This window comes from Rutilus rutilus (assembly GCF_951802725.1).
Source record: "Rutilus rutilus genome assembly, chromosome: 25".
Lineage (NCBI taxonomy): Eukaryota > Metazoa > Chordata > Actinopteri > Cypriniformes > Leuciscidae > Rutilus > Rutilus rutilus.
The window spans coordinates 29949127-29975034 of record NC_140229.1 but is presented as its reverse complement, the minus strand read 5'-3'; the positions used below and the strand labels follow the sequence as shown (position 1 = coordinate 29975034).

General features: G+C 34.7%; 1 protein-coding gene across 1 annotated transcript in view; it reads right to left on the bottom strand.

Annotated features, from left to right (window-relative positions):
* LOC311284941 (uncharacterized protein) overlaps nt 1-25908 on the bottom strand; it is a 227028-nt gene that overhangs the window by 142157 nt on the left and 58963 nt on the right. The window contains exons 9-12 of the mRNA XM_084400254.1: nt 20171-20257; nt 17917-18114; nt 16578-16718; nt 6860-7108 (exon numbers count right to left, since the gene is read on the bottom strand). Of these exons, the coding sequence (XP_084256380.1) occupies nt 6860-7108; nt 16578-16718; nt 17917-18114; nt 20171-20257 (675 nt within the window). The remainder of the gene's footprint in view (nt 1-6859; nt 7109-16577; nt 16719-17916; nt 18115-20170; nt 20258-25908) is intronic.

Here is a 25908-nt window from a genome sequence, read left to right as displayed (position 1 = left end):
CTATTTAAAACGTAAAACTTTTTTAAAACGTTAATTGAGTTTTATTCATTATGAATAATCACCGTGTTTTTACTTAGTTTAGCCTTCATGACAGTCATGTTCATGCCCCGTAGGCTATTAAAAGATGTAGGCTGTCAAACTGACAAAATAGTTTCACACTCTATGTGGACGGGCTGATGCATTCTTAGTTGTGTTGATGGTTCATTTCCTCTGATTCCGACTCAAACATCATTGCAATCGCCTCGCACGCATCACCCGTTACTATGGTAACGGTAAACACAGCTCCGCAAAATCCGCACGTTTTGACAAGGGGGCGTTAACAGTTGATGCATAGGCACTAACGTTATCCAATCATAACAGTGGGTGTTAACACTGAACTCTTAAAGGGGAAACACCCCCCAAAACAGACTGTTTGAATCAGAGCATGAGAAACAGGGTGGGAAAAGGTCATAAATCACTCAATTTTAAACGTTTTTTGTCCAAAAAACTTAAATAATACTATAATTGCACCTAAGTGAACATATTAAAAGAAAAGAAAAAACCATGTCATGACCCCTTTAATAATCTATCTATCTATCTATCTATCTATCTATCTATCTATCTATCTATCTATCTATCTATCTATCCATCTATCTTTCTATCTATCTATCTATCTATCTTCAAACCTTTTCTATCTATCTATCTATCTATCTATCTATCTATCTATCTATCTTTCTTTCTTTCTTTCTTCAAACCTTATCTATCCATCTTCAAACCTTATCTATCTATCTATCTATCTATCTATCTATCTATCTATCTATCTATCTTCGAACCTTATCTATCTATCTATCTATCTATCTATCTTCAAACCTTATCTATCTATCTATCTATCTATCTATCTATCTTCAAACCTTATCTATCTATCTATCTATCTTCAAACCTTTTCTATCAATCTATCTATCTATCTTCAAACCTTTTCTATCTATCTATCTATCTATCTATCTATCTATCTATCTATCTTTATTCCTTAATAATCTATCTATCTATCTATCTATCTATCTATCTATCTATCTATCTATCTATCTATCTATCTATCTATCTATCTTTCTTCAAACCTTATCTATCTATCTTCAAACCTTATCTATCTATCTATCTATCTATCTATCTATCTATCTATCTATCTATCTATCTATCTATCTATCTTCAAACCTTATCTATCTATCTATCTATCTATCTATCTTCAAACCTTATCTATCTATCTATCTATCTATCTATCTTCAAACCTTATCTATCTATCTATCTATCTTCAAACCTTATCTATCTATCTATCTATCTATCTATCTATCTATCTTCAAACCTTATCTATCTATCTATCTATCTATCTATCTATCTATCTTCAAACCTTATCTATCTATCTATCTATGTATCTATCTATCTATCTATCTATCTATCTATCTTCAAACCTTATCTATCTATCTATCTATCTATCTATCTATCTATCTATCTATCTTTCTAACTAATCTATCTATTTATCCTTCTATCTAATCTATCTTTCATTCTAACTAATATATCTTTCTTTTTTAACTAACTAATCTTTTTCTTTCTAACTAATATATCTTTCTTTCTTTCATTCTAACTAATCTTTCTTTCTTTCTAACTAATCTATCTTTCTATCTAATCTATCTTTCTTTCTTTCTAACTAATATATCATTCTTTCTTTCATTCTAATTAATCTATCTTTCTTTCTTTCTAACTAATCTATATTTCTATCTAATCTTTCTTTCTAACTAATCCATCTTTCTTTCTTTTTAACTAACTAATATATCTTTCTTTCATTCTAACTAATCTATCTTTCTATCTAATCTATCTTTCTTTCTAATCTTTCTTTCTTTCTCCTTACTAACTAATCTATCTTTCTTTCTTTCTTTCATTCTAACTAATCTATCTTTCTTTCTTTCTAACTAATCTATCTTTCTATCTAATCTATCTTTCTAACTAATCCATCTTTCTTTCTTTTTAAGTAACTAATCCATCTTTCTTTCTAACTAATCCATCTTTCTTTCTTTATAACTAACCAATCCATCTTTCTTTCTTTATAACTAATCTATCTTTCTATCTAATCTCTTTCTTTCTAACTAATATATATTTTATTCTTTCATTCTAACTAATCTATCTTTCTTTCTAACTAATCTATATTTCTTTCTAATCTATCTTTCTTTCTAACTAATCCATCTTTTTCTTTTTAACTAACTAATCCATCTTTCTTTCTTTCGAAACTAATATATTTTTCTTTCTTTCATTCTAACTAATCTTTCGTTCTTTTTCTTTCTTTCTAACTATTCTATATTTCTATCTAATCTATCTTTCTTTCTAACTAATCCATCTTTCTTTCTTTTGAAACTAATATATCTTTTTCTTTCATTCTAACTAATCTTTCTTTCTTTTCTTTCTTTCTTTCTTACAAACTAATCCATCTTTCTTTCTTACTTTCTTACTTTCTTTCTTTCTTTCTTTCTTTCTAACTAATCCATCTTTCTTTCTTACTAATCCATCTTTCTTTATTTCTAACCAACTAATCCACCGTTCATTCTTTCTATCATTCTAGCTAATCTATCTTTCTTTCTAACTAATCCATCTTTCTTTCTAACTAATCCATCTTTCTTTCTTTCTTTCATTCTTTCTTTCTAACTAATCCATCTTTCTTTCTTTCTTTCTATCTTTTTTTCTAACTAATCTTTCTTTCTTTCTTTCTTTCTAAATAATCAATTGTTCTTTCTTTCTAACTAATCTATTTTTCTCTTTTTAACTAATCCATCTTTCTTTCGTCCGTCCGTCCGTCCTTTCTTTCTTTCTTTCTAAATAATCAATTGTTCTTTCTTTCTAACTAATCTATTTTTCTTTCTTTTTAACTAATCCATCTTTCTTTCTTTCTTTCTTTCTTTCTTTCTTTCTTTCTTTCTAACTAATACATCTTTCTTTCTTACTAATCCATCTTTCTTTCTTTCTAACCAACTAATCCACCGTTCATTCTTTCTTTCATTCTAGCTAATCTATCTTTCTTTCTAACTAATCCATCTTTCTTTCATTCATTCATTCTAGCTAATCTATCTTTCTTTCTAAATAATCCATCTTTCTTTCTTTCTTTCTTTCTTTCTTTCTTTCTATCTTTTTTCTAACTAATCTTCCTTTCGCTTTCTTTCTTTCTTTCTTTCTTTCTTTCTTTCTTTCTTTCTTTCTTTCTAACTAATCAATTGTTCTTTCTTTCTTTCTAACTAATCTATTTTTCTTTGTTTTTAACTAATCCATCTTTCTTTCTTTCTGACTAATCCATCTTTCTTTCTTTCTAAATAACTAATCCACCTTTCTTTCTTTCTTTCTTTCTTTCTTTCTTTCTTTCTTTCTTTCTTTCTATCTAATCTTTCTTTCTTTTTTCTTTCATTCTTTCTTTTTACCTATTCTTTCTTTCTTTCTTTTTTAACTAATCTTTCTTTCTTTCTTTCTACCTAATCTTTCTTTCTTTCTTTCTTTCTTTCTTTCTTTCTTTCTTTCTTTCTACCTAATCTTTCTTTCTTTTTTCTTTCATTCTTTCTTTCTACCTAATCTTTCTTTCTTTCTTTTTTAACTAATCTTTCTTTCTTTCTTTCTTTCTACCTAATCTTTCTTTCTTTTTTCTTTCATTCTTTCTTTCTACCTAATCTTTTTCTTTCTTTCTTTTTTAACTAATCTTTCTTTCTTTCTATCTTTTTTTCTAACTAATCTTTCTTTCTTTCTAAATAATCAATTGTTCTTTCTTTCTAACTAATCTATTTTTCTATTTTTAACTAATCCATCTTTCTTTCGTCTGTCCGTCCGTTCTTTCTTTATTTCTAAATAATCAATTGTTCTTTCTTTCTAACTAATCTATTTTTCTTTCTTTTTAACTAATCCATCTTTCTTTCTTTCTTTCTTTCTTTCTTTCTTTCTTTCTTTCTTTCTAACTAATACATCTTTCTTTCTTACTAATCCATCTTTCTTTCTTTCTAACCAACTAATCCACCGTTCATTCTTTCTTTCATTCTAGCTAATCTATCTTTCTTTCTAACTAATCCATCTTTCTTTCATTCATTCATTCTAGCTAATCTATCTTTCTTTCTAAATAATCCATCTTTCTTTCTTTCTTTCTTTCTATCTTTTTTCTAACTAATCTTCCTTTCTTTCTTTCTTTCTTTCTTTCTTTCTAACTAATCAATTGTTCTTTCTTTCTTTCTAACTAATCTATTTTTTCTTTCTTTTTAACTAATCCATCTTTCTTTCTTTCTGACTAATCCATCTTTCTTTCTTTCTAAATAACTAATCCACCTTTCTTTCTTTCTTTCTTGCTTTCTTTCTTTCTACCTAATCTTTCTTTCTTTTTTATTTCATTCTTTCTTTCTACCTATTCTTTCTTTCTTTCTTTTTTAACTAATCTTTCTTTCATTCTTTCTTTCTACCTAATCTTTCTTTCTTTCTTTTTTAACTAATCTTTCTTTCTTTCTTTCTTTCTTTCTACCTAATCTTTCTTTCTTTCTTTCTTTCTTTCTACCTAATCTTTCTTTCTTTCTTTTTTTAACTAATCTTTCTTTCTTTCTTTCTACCTAATCTTTCTTTCTTTTTTATTTCATTCTTTCTTTCTACCTAATCTTTTTCTTTCTTTCTTTTTTAACTAATCTTTCTTTCTTTCTTTTTTAACTAATCTTTCTTTCTTTTTCTTTCTAACTAATCTTTCTTTCTGTCTAATATTTCTTTCTTTCTAACTAATATTTCTTTCTTTTTGTTTCTAACTAATCTTTTTTCTTTCTTTCTAAGTATTCTTTCTTTCTAACTAATTTATCAATCAAAATTCTTTCATTCATTCTAGCTAATCTATCTTTCTTTCTAAATAATCCATCTCTTTCTTTCTTTCTTTCTTTCTATCTTTTTTCTAACTAATCTTCCTTTCGCTTTCTTTCTTTCTAACTAATCAATTGTTCTTTCTTTCTTTCTAACTAATCTATTTTTCTTTCTTTTTAACTAATCCATCTTTCTTTCTTTCTAACTAATCCACCTTTCTTTCTTTCTTTCTACCTAATCTTTCTTTCTTTTTTCTTTCATTCTTTCTTTCTACCTATTCTTTCTTTCTTTTTAAACTAATCTTTCTTTCATTCTTTCTTTCTACCTAATCTTTCTTTCTTTCTTTCTTTTTTAACTAATCTTTCTTTCTTTCTTTCTTTCTTTCTACCTAATCTTTCTTTCTTTCTTTCTTTCTACCTAATCTTTCTTTCTTTTTTCTTTCATTCTTTCTTTCTACCTAATCTTTCTTTCTTTCTTTCTTTTTTTTAACTAATCTTTCTTTCTTTCTTTCTTTCTTTCTTTCTTTCTACCTAATCTTTCTTTCTTTTTTCTTTCATTCTTTCTTTCTACCTAATCTTTTTCTTTCTTTCTTTTTTAACTAATCTTTCTTTCTTTCTTTTTTTAACTAATCTTTCTTTTTCTTTCTAACTAATCTTTCTTTCTGTCTAATATTTCTTTCTTTCTAACTAATATTTCTTTCTTTTTGTTCTAACTAATCTTTTTTCTTTCTTTCAAAGTATTCTTTCTTTCTAACTAATTTATCAATCAAAATTTAAACTACTTTAAACTTCAAACTACTTCAAACTTCTAACTACTTTTAACTTCTTCAAACTCTGGTCCGGCTTTCTCAAGCCAACTTAAAGTTTGTTTCAACAAACTTTTTTTTCTAGTTTAACAAAGGTGCTTGGATATGAGATTCCACTGTCATGCATTGTCTTGTACTTGGGTCATATTTCACTGGTTACACTTCAGGAGGACCGATACCTGGTAAAACACTTCTTACAGCAGCAAGGAAAACCATAACCAGAAGCTGGTATAAGCCTGATTCACCTAAACCACAACAATGGCTTGATGCAATTCAGGAAATAAGGGCGTTGGAACATAGGACTGGTGTGTTACGATTGAAGGTGGACTTGTATGCCAAAAGATGGCAAAAATGGAAACTTTACTTTGACAAATCATAAGGTCACTGGCTCTCAGGCTGTACTCACCAAAGTTTCGGACATAAATGTTAACTGTGCTCTTATATACCCAATTGTCTTTCCTTTCTGTATGCACCAGGTTTTTACTTTTTCTACAGTATTCTCAACACAGGCTCTGTTTTTATTGTATAATATATATATTTTTTTTTTTGTTGCTTTGTTTTGTTTTAGTTATTTGCCTGTTATTGAAATGGCTTTTCATGTCTGACTCAAATTAGCCTTTTCTTCTATTTGGAAAGTTGTATTTGATTATAAACAGTTGTGACATTCTAAAAAAAAAAAAAAAATTAAAGTAAAAAAAAAAAAAGTATATGAATGTTTATTTTGTTTATAAAATGTCCGCTGGTTTGTCTAGATAAGACTCTTATTCCTCGGCTGGATCGTGTCGAAACTTTGAAGCTGCACTGAAACTCACATCTGGACCTTCGACCCGTTGGACCCCATTGAAGTCACTATATGGAGAAAAATCCTGGAGTGTTTTCCTCAAAAACCTTAATTTCTTTTCCACTGAAGAAAGAAAGACTTGAGCATCTTGGATGACGTGGGGGAGAGAAAATTATCAGTCAATTTGAATTCTGAAGTGAACTACTCCTTTACCTCGAATTTGGTCTGAAGCACTACAACACTGTTAGGAGTTTTGGAAAAACCTTTAGTAAGTATGCACAAAAGTAATAGAGGTCAGTGCCAAAACAAGCACTGCTTTAACTTAGCAAGATGCCACCCATGAAGGACAGCAACTTGGCCATTTTCAGTGCGGTTAGCAGACATCAAACATCCAAACCACAAGAACAACCAGCTTGCAAACGAATACTCGCCCTTAAGTTGCTCACCTTCGTCATAGTTTCACTGAAGATGCCTTCAGAGTTGTTGAAGACTTCCAGGACTGCATCGGTGGCGGTCATATTTGCATATTTGTTCCTAAGCTCGGAGTTTCCCACCTGGGAGTAGATCACAGGTCCATGGGTGGGATCCAGCAGGCTCTTCTTGATCTCAAACATTTTGGCATCCACCTCCTTCAGAATGGTTTCTTTGGCCTTTTCCATGTGGCAATACTCAGCAGCCGATGCCTTATTCAACATCTAAGAACACATCATGAACAAATAAAGTCTTATAGTCAATATTGCGTACTGACCCAACAAATGCCTAGCCTGGTTCTACCAGACTCTCGTACATTTCATTTGTACAGAGAGTCTGGCCTCTCTCCATTGACAATCGTTAACTTCCTTGTAGGCGGGTACTCTGTTGAAGTTTAAAACTATTGGATCTGACCAGAGTCACTCTGGATCTGCCATAACCAATTGCTAACGCTTGGTCGTGACGTATGTCAACTCAAACTAGCGCACGATCTCAACGTCATCGTTCTCAGCCACTCCCTCTGTTCGCTGATTGGACCGTTTAAAAATTGATCTGAGAAAACCAAAGAATACACCACAATCCCAGACGGAGTTACTGAAGGAAAATTAAATTGAGCGGAAGTACGCAGGAGGGCGGAGCCAGGCTACCAAATGCCACCATTGGATTAAAGGGATAGTTCACTTTGAAATTAATTTTTGATATGTTTTAGCTTACCTCAAGGGCATCCAAGATGTAGGTGTCTTTGTTTCCGCAGTAGTTTCAATTTTGATATTTTTAGGTCAAACCGTTCTTGTCTGTCAGTCATATAATGCAGGTCGATGGTCACTGGCTCAAAACACAAGCACAGAGTCCAAATTAAAACAATTCCCCACGTCCAAATGAAACAATTCCCCATCATAAGTACACATTGATGGCCTAAGACACGAAACGAGCGGTTTGTGTGAGAAAACGAACAGTATTTATAACGTTGATATCGTCCAAATGATCTGACGGCGCGGGCGGGTATAGATATATACACTAGATGTCGCTTGGCTACGGTTTCGTTCCAATGAACTGCAGTAGCCAAGGCGACATCTATGTATATATATCTATACCCGCCCGCGCCGTCAGATCATTTGGACGTGTGCTGTTTTCAAGAGATAACAACGATATAAATACTGTTCGTTTTCTCACACAAACCGCTCTTTCGTGTCTTAGGCCATCAATGTGTACTTATGATGGGGAATTGTTTAATTTGGACGATGGGGAATTGTTTTAATTTGGACTCTGTGCTTGTGTTTTGAGCCAGTGGCCATAGACCTGCATTATATGACTGACAGACAAGAACGGTTTGACCTAAAAATATCAAAATTGAAACTACTGCGGAAACAAAGACACCTACATCTTGGATGCCCTTGAGGTAAGCTAAAACATATCAAAAATTAATTTCAAAGTGAACTATCCCTTTAAGAATGATGGGAATTTTAGAGCGCAACTGTTTCACAGTTCCAGAGTTTGGGAAAATTCTTGAAGGATGCAGGATTTTTCCTGCATAGAGAATTATGAGGCGGCCGCCTCCGTCAAATTTCGTGCCGCCTCCGGCTCTCGACAAAACTCGGACTGACAGTCACATGGTGAGATACACTTTTTCCACCGTGACGGTTCTGTTGCGGTTTGTGTCCATTCTCAAACCGTAGCCTATATAGTGCTGCGCGGATCGCGGATAATCCGCGGGGCGGGCGGGTCAAGTAATAAAAACATTCCATTCCAATTAATCGAGGGTGGATGATAGATAAATCATTATACTGAGTTGAGTTTAATAAAGACACGGAACTCTCATCACGGTAAAATGCAATGAACGTGCGTCACTCTTTTACTTTCGTTTTCAACAACGTAATTTTCTTCAGGGAAAACCAATCAAGGAAAACATATCAGGGCTCGACATTAACGCTTGTCAGGGACCATAGACTGTGTCCGGGACACGTGTGTTTTTTTCTTTTTTTGAAGGGAAAAGTGAGAGAGAATTGAACTACTTGCCCAACCGCACAAATGCCCTGATTAAAACAATTTTTAATATAAAAATAAAAAAATAACTAGGGAATCACCAAAAACGTGAGGATAATTCTGTTTTATTTCATATAATGTAAGTGGCGACTGATAACCTATAGCCTAGTTGATAATAATATAGGCCTACCTAATGTACTGACAGTAACAAAGTTGCACTGTTGAGGCTCAAAAAGTTATTTATAACATATTATAGTTAAACAATATAGCCTAGGCTACACACGACCAGAGAGGTGTTTTCCTGAATGCCATCAAGATAGAAACCAAGACTGATATCATAACAGTTCAATAAACAAATAACGTTAGTTAAAATGAAGTCACTTACATTTTAGATGCAATGACTATTTTGGTTCTGTTTCAGCAGCGAAAATAGTTCCAAACAAAGATCACAGCAGAACCACAGCGCATCTCACAGCAACACTCATTACTGAATGATTCAGTGTTTTGAACGAATCGGTTGAGTCAAAGTTTCAATTACCCATTCATAAACTGCCTCATTCTGAATAAATCAGCCGTTTGAACGAATCTTTTGAATGAATGACTCAATGACTCGCTCATTAAGACGGTCGCCTGCCGCCTCCTACTGGCAGTTTAGTTTCATAAAGTATCATTCTTTTCAACATTCCTTATTTGCATATTCAACAATATTTTAAATAATCTCATTTAATACAGTTATAATCTTTCAATGTAAATTATTTAATTTGATTGGTAACAGCCTAGTGTCTTATTATTTAATTGAATATATTGATACAATTTAAGAATTTGAAATGAAAGATGGAGCACATTTAATAAAATTAGGGGGAAAATGCCCTTTATAAAAGGTACAAAAAAAATTCTGATTGTTTTCAAATAGTGATGTAATGAAACATTGACAATTTAAGTTTGAAGGGAGTAAAGCCTCTGTTTAGGCTATTAAGGAAATTTAATTTTGCCAAAAGAACTTTTATTTTAAATAAATGTTCATTTTAAATCAGCCAACTTCAGTGTGATATGTTACTATATTATCATGCTTAACACTAAGAATATGAATAATTGTAATGTGATGATCAGATGCAGATATCTAAATCAAAGAATATGGGCGGTTGGCGGGTGGATTATTTATTTTTAACAGTGGATTCGGGTGACTCAAAGTGCTCCAGATTAATGAATTTATCTTTAAAATGTACAACATTTTCTTCTGGGGGGGCTTGCCACCGGACCCCCCTAGAGGTACCGAGCTCCACCCACAAAAATAATGTTGGAAACACATTAGGCTATATGATGATCTACGAAAAATACAAATTTAATTACTTTATTATTAAAATACATTATTAGGATTTTACCACCTCCGCCTCATTTTGAGCCAGAGCCAGGAAAAACCCTGCGATGTATTTTCAATGCTTTGTAGATAGGGATGCACCGATATGAACATTTTGCAGATGCCGATAACCAATCATTCTTTATACTTAGATAAAAGTAAAAAGCTATTATTTTGCTATTAGATCCATGTTCGAGGCAGTTCGACTTAACAAGTGCATTTCTTTACACACACACACACACACACACACACACATGAATTGGAAGCACTCGATCTGCGCCAGTGGACGCTTACTGTTATGAATGCCTGTGCAGCAATGTGAAACAACGGCAAGCACACACGCAACTTCTAAGGAAAGACTGTATTCTCGAACTGTTTCAACTTTAATCTCGAAATGCTAGATTTTCTTTCTTTTAGACTACAGAATTTATTATACTTGTCAAAACGATAATAGGAACTCCACTATGTCTCTCTTTACATTTATTTTGTCCTGTTGTCGGCTTCAGCTAAGAAAAGAAATAGTTCGCCCCACATGTCCAAAATTCATAGCACACTTTAGATAACCTTCGGCAGCAAGTGCAGGCTCTTTGGTGGAGCTCTGCTCTGAAGGAAGTTCCATCGTGACAAATGAATGGACTACTAGCGGACTCGGAGTGACATGAAGACATGAATCAGAGGCACAAAAACGTTGACAGGGGTGAGCGGTCATTAAGTTTACTAATTCCTGAACCGTGCTTTGCGCGCAACCCGAAAAAAAAAAGAAAAGAAAAAAGCGGATTTGCATGATTTACGAGAGCATCATTTTCAGGTCGGAAAAGCCGGATTTCCGGATTTATCCGGAAGAATCACATCCCTGAATAATGTTTTCATTATAATTTTATGTAGCCGATATGACACAATCATATTTCAAGCAACTCAATCCCATCATGTTGAACAGTGGCATCTGAAGAGTCTCAGCTGAAGGAGATAATACATTATTTATCAGCTTTAATATCTCAGCCACATTTTCTGCAGACACCGACATGGTGGCCGATATACAGATGGTGCCCAACCAGAATGCCTATTACCGCCGCGCCAGCTGCCGCGGCGAAATCACCGCGGCGAAAATAAGCCAGCCGCATTTCAAAGTCGTTCCCGAAATGACCGCCAGGTGGCGCAAAGGGACATTGTGCAAATCAGCAGCAATTGCCGTATTTTAAAATGTAAGTGGGTTAAATATAAAACCCTAAGCCTAATAGGCATATTTTTCATATGTATAAATAGGCCTATAAGGCTACAACAGAATAGAACTAAAGATAGAATCAATTTTAGAACTGAAAAAATAGAATCAAAAGTTAAAAATAGAGACGATATTAGGAGCAATGACGCTGAATATTTTTACTATTCTATTGAGGAATTAGATAAATGAAGAGCTCTCGTGAGCGATACAATTGCATAGTAATTTATAGTGATTTCAAAAGCAGTCCTTAAAAAAAAAAATACATGGAGTAGTGTGGCATAAATTTTGAGAGATTACGCGGAACGCGTTTTAGTTAAGATCCTGGTTTCAATGCCCTTAATCTATATTGGCTAGGCTACTGCTTTAAAAAAATGACACAACGCGTTTTGAGATTGTTTTGAATTAAACATTGAAGTTTAAAATGTAGTGTTTTGGCACACCAGGCCGAGTGGCGTTACGCATTGTTCAAAAATCAGGTTTTATTCTGGCATGTTGAATTGGCGTTAGAATTATTTTATTTTTTTATTAGATTTAGATTTTAGATTTCGTTAGATTTATTTTTTCTCATAACAGCTAAAATAACTTAATATATGCCTTGTCTTAATATGACCTACTTAATATAGGCAATAGGCATATAATAGCCAATATAATAAATTAGCAAAACTTGGCCACTAAATATTTAATTTTCAATTATTTGAATTATCACAATTAAAGTTTTAATTTTATTAAATTGAACAAGCGCAACAATCAGCATTTAATCAAATATTCTAAAAGATGTATTATTAATAATGATGTTATTTCAACATAATATTTCGTTATATCATAATATCGTTTTGTCGACATAATATGTGTGCGTGCAACAAGCAAGATGTGTATTTGTAAATCCGGTGATGCGTGCATTGATTTTTATCAATAAACTAGTGTTTTCTTGACGATCGCCATATTTGTAGTGAACGCACCTAGAGATAAATGCACATAAAGACATAATCTGATTATCAGAGAGTAGCCTTTTCTTTTCGTTTTGAATTATTTCGTTTGAAGGCATTTCAAGCTTTGTGTATTTGATGTATTTATCATGTCTGTGTGAGGCATACGCTGAGTTTCGTTAAGTTAGGATGAGATGCGCTCCAGCTGACGTGCAACGCAAGTGACCGCGCGGGCGCCTCCATGATTAGTGTCTGTTATATTTGCTTCTCTTACTAATTAAATACAGGCAATTGGTTGATGAAAAATTGGTTAAAATTAAGATACAATTTATAGAAAACGAAATTCACTTTAAAGAAAGGTTTTCTACTGAACAAAACTTAATGAAGTGGTCAAAATCATGTCTGACCCACTCCATATCCATCTCTCGATATAGCCTAATGCATCCTATCTTACTCGTGCTGTTCACTTTTCATATTCAACATAGATGGAAAAAAAATAATTAAATGAAACCTTGTAACGAATTCACACTGTAGGGTAGACTGTGTACAGTTGAGACACCTTAAATAACTTGCGTTCGCAGCAAGCACAAGTTGTGATTTTTGCTGTGCACTTGCATATTAGTGTCAGCTGGGAAGGAAATATATACCAGACCTCTTGGAACTTTAATTGAATACATAGCGTTGGTAAAGCATACTGAAATTACATCCCTACAAATTTATTAGGCCCTACTGAAAATAAATGTATCGAATTTAAGCAAAGTAGCCTAAATGTTAAGACTGTAAGCCCTTTGCTTTTTACTTAGCCTATAAAGGACTCTTACAGCCGACTTTGTGTTAATATAATTTGTAGAGGATTTTTTTTAACTCAAACACTAACACTGAAATAAATGAAACTAAATTATTATAATTTTTTTGGCACACCACGACGAGTGGCGCTATGCATTGTTCCAAAGCCAGGTTTTATTCTGGCATGTTAAATTAGTGTTCGACAAACGCGGCGGCGCGTTCATTTGAATGAAGAGCGCTTCTCGCTCGTTTGAGCGAACACACACTGGAACATTAGGCCATGTCGCAACGAGTGAATCGTGGCCGAGTGGTTGAACTTACGTTACGATCATTTAGATGACACGGGATCGAATCCCGAACTAACTTAGACTATTGATATTTTTATATTAGCCTATTAATGCATTTTATAGTCTATTGTTGATGCAGAGAGATTTGTCTAGTTCTAAAACATAGTTTTTTGCTTATAGCCTATTTACAAAATAAAATCACCATGCATTTCCATTTTACACTAAGGAACAAATATTATACAATGACTTTACTTCTGTAGCCTATAATAATTCCAATCGTAATTTCAAAAGCAGTTCTGTATATATATATATATATATATATATATATATATATATATATATATATATATATATATATATGACGTTTAAACGACAAACAATAAAATCAGAACCAGTATTTGCGTTCATGGTTCCAGTGGCAGTAATGCATCCACGGCTTTTCAAAATGTCACAAAGCGTTTTGAGATTGTTTTGAATGAAATATTGAAGTTTATAATGAAGTGTTTTGGCACACCACAACGAGTGGCAAACTCTTTGTTTTGTTTTGCAAAATCAGCTAGCCTGTGGGGGGTTTGGAGAAGGCAATAGTTGCTTTATCGTGGGGGTGCAGGACAGAGGTGTTAATGTTCCGTCTTTCATATGGAGAGTGTCGGAGCCAGCCTGATGAGCAGGCAAAGGCTAAATTCTTTTAAGGATTAATCTCAAAATCTCAAAAAAGTCCATAGCCTATGTACAGTAGGCCCTATATCTTATTCAATTATATATTGTAGTTTTATTGATTGTATTTAAAGGTTTTCCACACACAATTTCAATTTAGCAGATACATTGCTATTTAATTCGCGACCCACCTCGTTTTATTGTAAGGTGAATTCAGCAAGGCATGTTGTATCTTTGAAGGAACAAAAGCTATTTGTTACAGTTTTTTCTTTCGTGATTTGTGTGGATGACACACAGCGACATATACAGTATTATCAGCTGTATGGTGTTTTTTACGCTGAAATGCTTAATTTCGAGAAAGACCCGCCGCGCGCAGGGAGGGAGACCAAACTTACTAAAAAAATATCCAGCGCGAGAGAGGCAAAGAAAAACGCCTGTTCTTAATTTATGTTGCTTTGAACTTTTTTTTCGTTTTGTACCGTTTTCATTTTTTAATTTAGCTGCAATTTCTTTGACAATAAATTTAAAATGTTTCTTATTTTGCATCGCAAAGGGAATAAACTCTATCGAATCGATGCAACCCTGTTTAAATAAATAAACTGTCCCGACACTTTATTCATACCTTGAAATGTGCGATGGGTTTTCAAACTTAATTAATTTTCTTTTTCTTTTACATTTTCATTGTTTATTTTTTAATTGAAAGCAATACTGTATTGAAAGTATTTTTCTGATTTGTTCGATCTGTTTTGGAAAATGTCTACCGTTGCTATGGCCGGGTATAACTGTCAGTCATCTCAATCTCGTGAATGATTCACACACACAAAAAAACATAATTTAGCAGATTAAAGACGAGCTTCATCATCTTCATTTTCTGGTGCAATCGGCTAACAGTCTTCCTTCATCAGATATGTCATAGCGTGCAGCGGCTCAACTGGAATGTAGCAAATTTATGTTAATGTACAATTGATAATTAAACAAGATGATTGACTTTAATAAACAGATGCATATTTAAGCATCAAGAACGGAAAAACATAAACACTGTCGGCTATACTGAGATTCGATCTCAGATCGTTTGAAGCTCAGAGAGTCTATTGTTAATGCATTGACCACAGATATCGTCTGAATAGCCTCGGTCTACTATTTTCTCTGTTTTAAAAGTAAAAAAAAAAAAAAAAAAAAATTATGTCAAAAAATAAAAAAAGTGTTTTTACAAGACCTTGTGCTGTTTATTTATTTATTATTATTATTATTATTATGCAGATGTTAATTCAGCCATTCTGTTGGAAAAAGATTGTCCCTAATGTAAAATGGAAATGAATGGTAATTTTATTTTAAAAATATAAAATATTTAATAGCCTATAGGCTATAGGAGAAAAAAACAATATGGTGTAGCAATATTTTAGAACTATCAAATCAAATTAATAATAAAAAAGTAGCCCATGTTTGTTCGGGATTTGAAACGTAAGTTATAGCCTACCACTCGGCCACGAATTTGTTTTGTTTTATTTTGTTTGAAATGTATTTTTACATATTTTGCTTTCGTTAATGTTAACCAATTCTGAGCATAATAGGCCTATATTTTTTCCCTAAAAGTTTGTTTTATTCTCTGCTTTGTTTGTTTATATTTTAACATATTCAATCAGTCTCATTTTTGTTCAAATAATGAATTTTTTTTTTTATTATTATTTTTTTTTTTAAAATAAACAGATAGGAAGCTTACCTTTTAAAATGCCGCAGTTGCTGCTGTTTTGCCCTGTCACTTGCCCGGTATAGCCTATAGTAATTTCGCGAACGACTTTGAAATTCGACTGGTTTATTTTTGCTGCGGCAGTAGTAATAGGCAGTGTGGTTGATTATTTATTAAAGAATTCAACTGATAATCATAACAACATGTAAGCCTAATTCTGAATATAAGAAATAATGCTTAAACCGAATAACATCGGTTAGTAACTGCAAGTCCTGAAAATGTTTTAATTTTACGGTAAATTATTTTAATTTATTTCACTGTTATGTTTCAGTTAATAAATCTACAAACACATTAAAATAACACGAAGTAAATGACAAGTAACCTATTGACATAGCCTTTCTAAATTATAGAAAAACTGGGCACACAATGTTAACGTGTGTCTACTTTGTTTAAATTAAATGAATTTGAATTCGTTTAACCACAATATTTATCTTAAATTTATCTGTGACCTCAGCTCAGATTACTGCCGCGGCAGATTACGGCATTAAAGAGAATAAACTGACACTTTTCAAAGTCTGTGATTACAGCGCCACTCAGCGGTAAAAGGCAGCAAATACACATCCCAATTTTGCCGCCGCGGGAACGGCGGCGGTAAAAGTCGCATTCTGGTTGGGCACCATCTGTATCGTGCATTCCTATTTGTAGTGAGAACCCTCAACACCGAATCAGACATTTCCGAAAGAGGGGTGGACAGACCCAAAAAATATGGCAACAACAATAGGGAATCTTACCAAAATGGACAACCCAAGACTCTGGATTCTGATGCCGAGGTCATAAGGCGACTCGCAGCTATAATGGTCTGCAAGGTGCTTCAGGAAATCAGCAAGGTCAAATCTAGGTGTCGTGCTTCTTCTCCGGAATATTCTGAGACTCTAAAGCAAGCAGAAAACCACAGCGTTACGTCAATGCAGATGTATAGGATTTTTTTTTTTGTATTTTTTTTTGTATTGTGTCTTCCCTATTATATTGGTTATGTTGTGTGTGTTAACCTGTTAAGCGTTGCCAGTGCGTCGGCGCACTGAAGCGTTATTTATTTATTTAATTCAAAATTACTATCAGATTTAATGTTATACCTTGACAAACTATACATCATTAAAAAGATATAATACTCAAGTTTCAGTATTTGACCACTATTGTATTCTGAGAAACTCATAGTGACAGTTATGTCTTAATTTGTGTCAGGAGTTATGAAATGAAAAAATGAGTTGATACCTTTAATATGAATTATGCGCGTCAGCCGCTTTCATTCATAAAAAACTCCGTGCTGTCGTCATGACAGCGATACACAAAACAACGTGCCTCAGGGCTTTAGCTAAAAAATGTGCAGATTTGGAGAAATATTGATAGATTCTCATAGATTTACATCATATTTCTATAGACAGGAATAATATTTATTGAATTTATACCCAAATGCGTCGATGTAATCTTTATGAGCATTTGGTACTCTGATTTACTGTGTTTTTAATTCATACCAACAGCCTGAGGGCGCTATATGCACAATAATAGTCCATATATGGAACATGAAGAAGAGCCATGATCATGTGACATTCCAGGACGTTAAAAATAAAGTCATTTGACATGGTCTTGAAAAACATTGAACTAAATCCAGAGTTTTGGACTTATTATCTTCAGATTTTAAACATAAAATGTTTAGACATGTGGCTTTAGCTATAGTGCATTTCTAGATTGCTCCAGTGCCAACTTCAATTTTATTTTCATGAGGATGTTTCATAAAAAATAATTTCTAATAACTTTACAAAACTTTGAAGCTATTTATAACAATTTTTTTCATTATGACAATAATTAATTCTACATTTACAATAAACTGCCAGGTGTCAGCTTTCAAATGAGATCATACTTGTGCTTTTAGTACAAAGGGTTCATGAACTGTATGTGTTTCAGTTTGGGTATGTCATTTCTGGGGATTTTTCAAAAGTGGGGTTGCAGCTTAACAGGTTAAACAAGTGCAGTGCTGTGGAAAAGAATTTCCCCCTGGGTACAATAAAGTTATTCAATCAATGAGTATGTTGAATACTGGTCAAGAACACAGCCAATGCCAAGCTGACTCACCTTAAGAACGTCCACAGTTGTAATCTGACGTACATCATCATCTTTAGTATTTGCATCTATTTTGAACATTCGGTGGATAAGAGGGATCTTGCAAAGAGGGCCCAGATGGAGTTCTTCAAAGCGTTTCTTGTTCTTCAGGTTGGCCAGACCCTGTCCCAGTTCGTAAAGTGTGCACACGCAAGACACCGCCTCCACTGACTGACAGGGAAAGAAACACATCAGGTAAACTCAAGGGGTCTCATTTATAAACATTACTAAAAGTGTACATGCGCCCGAAAGCAAAAAATGTTGTACGGCAAAAAAAATTCAGACTTATAAAAGCGAGCATACGCCAGAACCTGTGCAGAATCCCCTTTATAAACCCCCGTCAGAGGAAGATTGTGAACATGCGTCTCCTCTCCGAAATAACCATATATGAGCTTACAACGCCTCCTTTACTGTGCATATCCTCATCTGCATATAATTTGCATATGCATATTCATGCATGTGATGCCATGTTTATCGGTATGTTGGAAACTCAGCTTTCGAAGACCAGGAGACTTGGTTCGTTCTTCAGCAGGATTCTTTATTAATAATAATAATAATTAGTTACATTTATATAGCGCTTTTTCTGAGACCTCAAAGCGCTTTACATATGGAAGGGGGGAATCTCCTCAACCACCACCAATGTGCAGCATCCACTTGGATGATGCGACGGCAGCCATATTGCGCCAGAACGCCCACCACACACCAGCTTACTGGTGGAGAGGAGACAGTGATGACGCCAATCAGTATATGGGGATGATTAGGAGGCCATGATGGACAGAGGCCAAGGGGCAGATTTGGCCAGGATGCCGGGGTTACACCCCTACTCTTTTTCGAAGGACATCCTGGGATTTTTAATGACCACAGAGAGTCAGGACCTCGGTTTTACGTCTCATCCGAAGGACGGTGCTCTTTTGGCAGTATAGTGTCCCCGTCACTATACTGGGGCATTAGGACCCACACAGACCACAGGGTGAGCACCCCCTGCTGGCCTCGCTAACACCTCTTCCAGCAGCAACCTAGTTTTCCCAGGAGGTCTCCCATCCAGGTACTAACCAGGCTCAGCCCTGCTTAGCTTCAGTGGGCAACCAGTCTTGGGCTACAGGGTGATATGGCTGCTGGCTTTTGTTTATTGAGAACACGAGCTGTCGGTAGCTGCAGTCACCAAAGTCTAACTGAGTTCTATACAGTATAGTTTTTATACATTTACAAGGAGGAGGGACTTTTGGAGGTGGAGATAAATCAAAACAAAGCATAGGGATGATTTGATTCAATCAAGAATCAGCATAACACTAGCATTCAAATGATCCGATCAGCCTGACAGTATCACCCATACCTTCATATGATCATAGCTTAACTTGGGACCATGACACTGTTCCGGATACAAAGGTTAATGTCCGACACCTGGGTTGCTTGACTTAATCTTCTTTGAAATATCATCATCTATGCCTCACATGCTAAAATCAGTAACCTAAATTAAACATTTAATAAATTTGCAATACAACAGGTACAAGACATTAGGAAAATATGAGATAATAAATAAATCAAATAGTATAAAATACATTTCAGAGAAAGTTTTTCTCAATCTTTTCCACTGGACAAACAGTATTTTTAATTGCTTTATATTTTTAATGGAAACAGATTGTGTTCATTATTGATCATTATTTGCGTGTAAATATTTCCTCAGTCCACGAGTTCTGCTATTATCATGCGCTGAGCAAACATTAACACACAGCATGCCTCAGGAAAAGTGTTCAACAGCAGCGCATCCACTATTAATATTTCTATTTATTAGAATATAGAATATAATCTTAACTCCACTGAGAATAGCATATTTAATCTAAATGTGTATATCAGATGTAAAACAGAGTTTAAATCATTCTTGTATGTATTTAAACTGTTATTGTGAACATGCACTGTATTTGTGATAAGGACTCATAATGAATATTAAAGTGGTTTTCCTTCATCAGCCGTCAGTCCCTCAGATCAACATCGGTGTCTCTAGAATATTCATACGCATGATCAGAGTTTACTTACAGATGTCCTTACACACTCTCCCGTCAACTGTGTTTTTATAAATCACAACTTATGTGTGTGAAGTGTGAACTTATGTGAACTTATGCGTACGCTCTTTCAGGGCCTGTTTTGTGCGACGCAACAGTTATAAATGAGGCCTCTGAGACAAGTCTCATCACAAACCTACACGGGGACTTTTGTGTAGACCTCATACCTCAATGTACAGATTGATCTCCTGGATGGTGCGCTGAAGGTCCTGCACTGCAGGAAGATGCTGAAGTGAGCAAACTCTGCTTATTACCTTTGACAATAGAAAAAAATAAAAATTAGTCATGGTATTGACATTGGGATGAGCACAAAATAGGTCTGGATAGTGCTGGTCGGTATACCGGTTCATACCGAATACCGGTGTTTATTTTTGTTATGATATGATTGTTTAATATACCTCAATACCGGTGTATGTCACTTTAACAATATTGGGAACACGGCGCAACACTGTTTGAGAGGGTCTTTTCACTGTTGCACTGTGTGGTGATGCACAGATGTATGAAGATGGACAGGTTAAACTATAATTAATAGCTGTCAAATTATAGTCAAGTCAAGTCATCTTCATTTATATAGCGCTTTTAACAATGTAGATTGTTTCAAAGCAGCTTTACAGAGATAAACGTATAATTTATGGTAACAGAGATTGGTCCTTCATCAGATCTGGATACGGCCTGGATCGGCCAATTATAGAAGTCTATAATGTATTATGTGAATGCTAGGTCAAAGAGATGTGTCTTTAAAGGGATAGTTCACCCAAAAATGAAAATTCTGTCATCATTTACTCACCCTCAAGTTGTTCCAAACCTGTATGAGTTTCTTTGTTCTGCTGAACACAAAGGAAGATATTTGGAAGAATGTTTGTAACCAAACAGATCTCGGTCCCCATTGACTACCATAGTATATTTTTTTCCTACTATGGAAGTCAATGGGGACCGAGATCTGTTGATTACAAACGTTCTTCCAAATATCTTCCTTTGTGTTCAGCAGAACAAAGAAACTCATACAGGTTTGGAACAACTTGAGGGTGAGTAAATGATGACAGAATTTTCATTTTTGGGTGAACTATCCCTTTAATCTAGCTTTGAACTGACAGAGTGTGTCTGCTTCCCGGACAATGTTAGGAAGACTGTTCCAAAGTTTTGGTGCTAAATAGGAGAAGGATCTACCGCCAGCAGTCGATTTTGATATTCTAGGTTTTATTAACTGGCCGGAATTTTGAGATCGCAATAGACGTGAAGGACTATAATGCGTTAGTACTGCGGAGCTAAACCATTTAGTGCTTTGTAAGTAATCAGCAATATTTTAAAATTTATACGATGTTTAATAGGGAGCCAGTGCAGTTTTGACAGAACCGGGCTGAAGACTCAAATTTCATAATTTAATGTTTTTAGTATTATTATTACTTTTTTTACCTTTCATTAATATTTGTAATCAGTAGTATTATGTATCTCTTTTATACTCTTTATATACATTCATAATTATTTGTACTCATTGTATTTTGTGAATATGTGGGAGAGACTTTGGGAGACTTTGGACTTGAGTGTGCTGCTGGACTGAAATGTATATGCAGTTTTTCATCAAGCATAGTATAAGGGGAATACATTCCAATGTTAATGGAAACCATATGTTCTTCTGCTAAATGTATGTGTTCCTATGGAGATGTAGTTTTTTTCCTTGGTCAGGGATATAAAAACCAAGCCCTGTTTGTCCGAAAATTAGAGAAGAGATGGAAATAATGGAAAAATGACTGAGCAGCTGAATTAGATCTTCGCTAGTCCAATGTCTCTCTCTCCTATGTTTTATATTAATTAAATAAATACGAGATATCTTTTGGCAAAATCACTGGTGTCTGTTTCCATGAAATTAAACAACAGGGGAAAGCAAGATTCTTAAATCAACAATTTGGCGTCACGAACAGGATAGTATATCCAGAAATAATGTCTCAAGGTAAGACTTTTTCCTTTATATAAAAGTTGATGATTAGAGACAATGACTGTAACTGCTAAAAAGAACTGTGTTGTTTAAGGAACCTGTGGTTTTGCCAAAGAATATAAAACATAGTTTAATAAAAAAATAAAAATAATTCAATTTAATTTGGCTTATTTAAGTTCTCTGAAAAGTAAACCTCTAAAGTTATTTGATATGCTGGGATTGAGAAGGATCTTTTTTAGAAAAAAGACCATCTAGTCAAAAATTTGGGAGAATTAGCTGTAAGACGGTAAAACTATTATTTGCTGGTTGTCACTGATTGGTGGTTGGATAATATGGCGAGACTGTTTAAAACGATGGCAGAGTAATCTCTAAAATATATCCAACACACGGAAGATTCGTACTCGAGGCGAGGAGGTGAAACACAAGCAAAGCTCGATTGACATGAGCGGTTAAGTGTGGCGAGTCTGTTTAAAACGATGGCAGGGAAAAACTCTAAAACATTAACACGCTGGAGTAATACGAGTTAAAATAGTTAGGATCGCGTGCATTCTAACTTTGACCGTAAAGCTGTTCAAATATTTTGAGGATACTGATCAGAGTAAGCTTAAAGAAAGAAAGAAAAAAAAAAGGAAAAAGAAAACAAGAAATTAATCTGAGAGAAAATCCACAAATATTTAAAAAAATAAATAAAAAAAATTGTTTTGAGTTAACTGGAAACTAAACAAAAATACTGAAAAACATTGAAGTTAACTTTTCTATAAAATTTTCTTTTGTTCTGTGAAGTGAAAGAAGGGAGAAAGAGTGAGGCAGCCCCTCCCTTCAGAATTTGCTCCATACCTTCACACACACATATACTGTAGTTTGGAGAAGGGAGGGAGAGAGAGAGAAGAAGGGTAGCCTCTGACACACACACACACACACATACATACATGCACATATGCATACACACACATACATAGGCTTGCAGTTCTGAGCGCACACACATAATATACAGAGAGAGCGAGAGAGAAGCAGAGTACCATAGCCCCACCCTTAGAGAAACACACTCACAGACACACACATCCCTGCTGTTCTGAGCAGCACAAAGTAACTTTGCAAGATGGCAGAAAGTGACTGTAACAGCAGAACAATTTCGGCTTGGTACCTTGAAAGAAAGAACAAGAAACAAGCTAAGCTTTTGAAAAAAGGACTTGACATAAATGCAAATATGGATGCACAGTTACACTGGTTCGAGTCTCAAAAAGACAAGATAAAATCACAAGCATGTCCAATACTGGCAGCTCATTGGATTGTAAAGCAAGGTGGAATTTGTTGTGATATAAATGGCGGTCCAGTTCCACTTGCTGAAGTAATGAAGCCTCAAATCGAAGCATTTAATAAGTTGAACAAAATCATGTCTATTAAATGTTCAGATGGAGAAAATACAACCAATGATGATTCGTTTGATCCAGATTGGACAAATATAATAACTGAAGCGGAAAGAAAATATTCACAACCACCAGTGAAATCCGCAACCACAGTAACGCCCCCTCCTTATAAACCAATCTATCCAGCTTTGCCCGAACAATATACAAGTTCATCTAAACCTGTGACACAGTCTCAACCTTCGAGATCAAATGGAGGTCCAGTTGACAAGATGTACATTGCATCTGCACAAGCAGCTCCAGTAATAACAAGATCTAAATCAGCCCAGCCAAACAGAGACATGTTGCGATGTACACCAGCTCGTAATTATGGATCTGACTGGGATGATGAGACAAGAGATGACGACATGATCACAGTTGACAAGATCGGTCCTGAATTTTCTTCACCTGTTGTTAAAAGGGAAGACTTACAATCTGAAATGATGACAGAAGAGAGACCATTCACACCAGGAGAGCGTCAAGCCATTCTCACAGCCTTGCCTCCTCTGAAGAGACAAGATCCAAACACAGAGTTTTGGCGAGAATTAGACTCTCTGGTTGAAGCACATCAAATGACATTAAAAGACATACACACCATTGTGAAAGCTAAAATCCCAAGAGACAGATGGGAACGCTTGCCAGCTTCGATAACCACAGCCCAATGGATACATTTGTGGGTTGATGACCAGGGGCGACCCCTGGGTCTTTGGCAAGCATTAGATGTGTTTCGAAAAGAAATCCAAGAAATCTTGGGCAGTGGAAAAATTCCTTTCACATTAGTGACATTGATTAAGCAAAAGGATGATGAATCTCCAGATGAATATGCTCTGCGTAAGTGGAATGCTTACGAGAGATGGGCTCTCTGTGCTAAGAAACAACCTGACAGAGATGATGTACAGTTCACTGACACACTTGTGGATGGACTTAGTACAAAATACCAACAAGCCTTATCACTTGGAGTCAATCCAGGTGAGACATATGATCAGATTTTACAATGGGCTGGGCGCTTAGAGATGGCTATGAGATCAAACAAGGAAGAAGGAAACAAGCCAAATCGAAGAGGAGTGGCAACAGCTCAATACAACATGGACACAAAGAAGAGGATGATTTTCTGCACCAACTGTGGAAAGCGTGGCCACTCAATAAAAGATTGTTGGGCTAAAGGAGGTGGAGCAGAAGGTCAAGGTCCATCATTTAAACAAGTCAGTGCGAAAAAAAATGATGAAACCTCTCAAGGGAAGACGTGGACTGAAGCGCAAGTCCGTCAGCTCATAGAGGGAATTATGCATCCGCAATAGGAATCAGCGGCCCCCTGTATTAGTAAGAAAAGAGACAATCGCCTTTTCGTCAATGCATTGATAGGGGGCCACCCATGTGACATTTTGGTTGACACAGGAGCAGCGATTTCGATAACAGATCTGAACCTACCTACAACAGATGAAACTATGGAAGTTGAAGGAGTTGGAGGAGGTATCACTAAATTTCGCAAAAGTATACAAGTTCCTTTGCAAATACATGAAGATGAAGTCTTATGGACATCTTTCTGGGTAGGGCCGAATTCACAAGGAAGCCTTATTGGCATGGACATTCTTCCACTGTTGAACATGATCATATTTACCGACAGTCGTCAAATCGTAACAGCTGGAATAATACCACACGAAGATCGCACATGTAATCTAACGTCTGTTGGTACGGCAAAACCAATTATCAGAGATTGGGGAAAAGATGGTGTGTGGGGACTTCTGTGCAGTTTATTAGATTAGATTAGATTAGATTCAACTTTATTGTCATTACACAAGTACAGGTACAAGGCAACGAAATGCAGTTTAGGTCTAACCAGAAGTGCAATAGCAGCAAGTGCAGGATATACAGTGGTTCATAAGTGCAGAACATGGATATGTACTGAATAAATATAGAGTTGAATACTATTATAAACAAAAATTTACAGATAGATTGTCCTATGAATATAATATACAGATAACTATTACTGTGAACAGAGTTTACAGCTAGATATGTACTGAATATAATAATATACAGATGGCTATTACTATAAACAGAATGTTTACAGATAGATATGTACTGAATATAATATACAGATGGCTGTTACTATAAACAGAATTTTACAGATAGATATGTACTATGAATATATATACAGATGGCTGTTACTATAAACAGAATGTGAGCATAATATACAGATGGCTAATACTATAAACAGAATTTAACAAATAGATATATGTATAAGTTAGGCTAATGAGCAGTATAACAATGGATTTAAAGTAGTGCAAATAAAGTTTGGACAGAAGCTATCCGAGTGAAAGTGCAGTGGAAAGTAATTGCATATTACAGTTAAGGTACGATATTGCAATGTATATATAAACAGTCGGTACTGTAAATAAACAGTCGGCAGTGCAAATTGAGCATATTCCAGTCAGTTATATCCAGATGTTTGGGCTAAACACAAATTGGATTGCGGTAAAGCCAACATTGACCCTGTTGTTATTGAGGGACCGATACATGCCCCTCATAAACAATACCCTATCCGACCTGAAGCAAGACAAGCTGTGGAAGA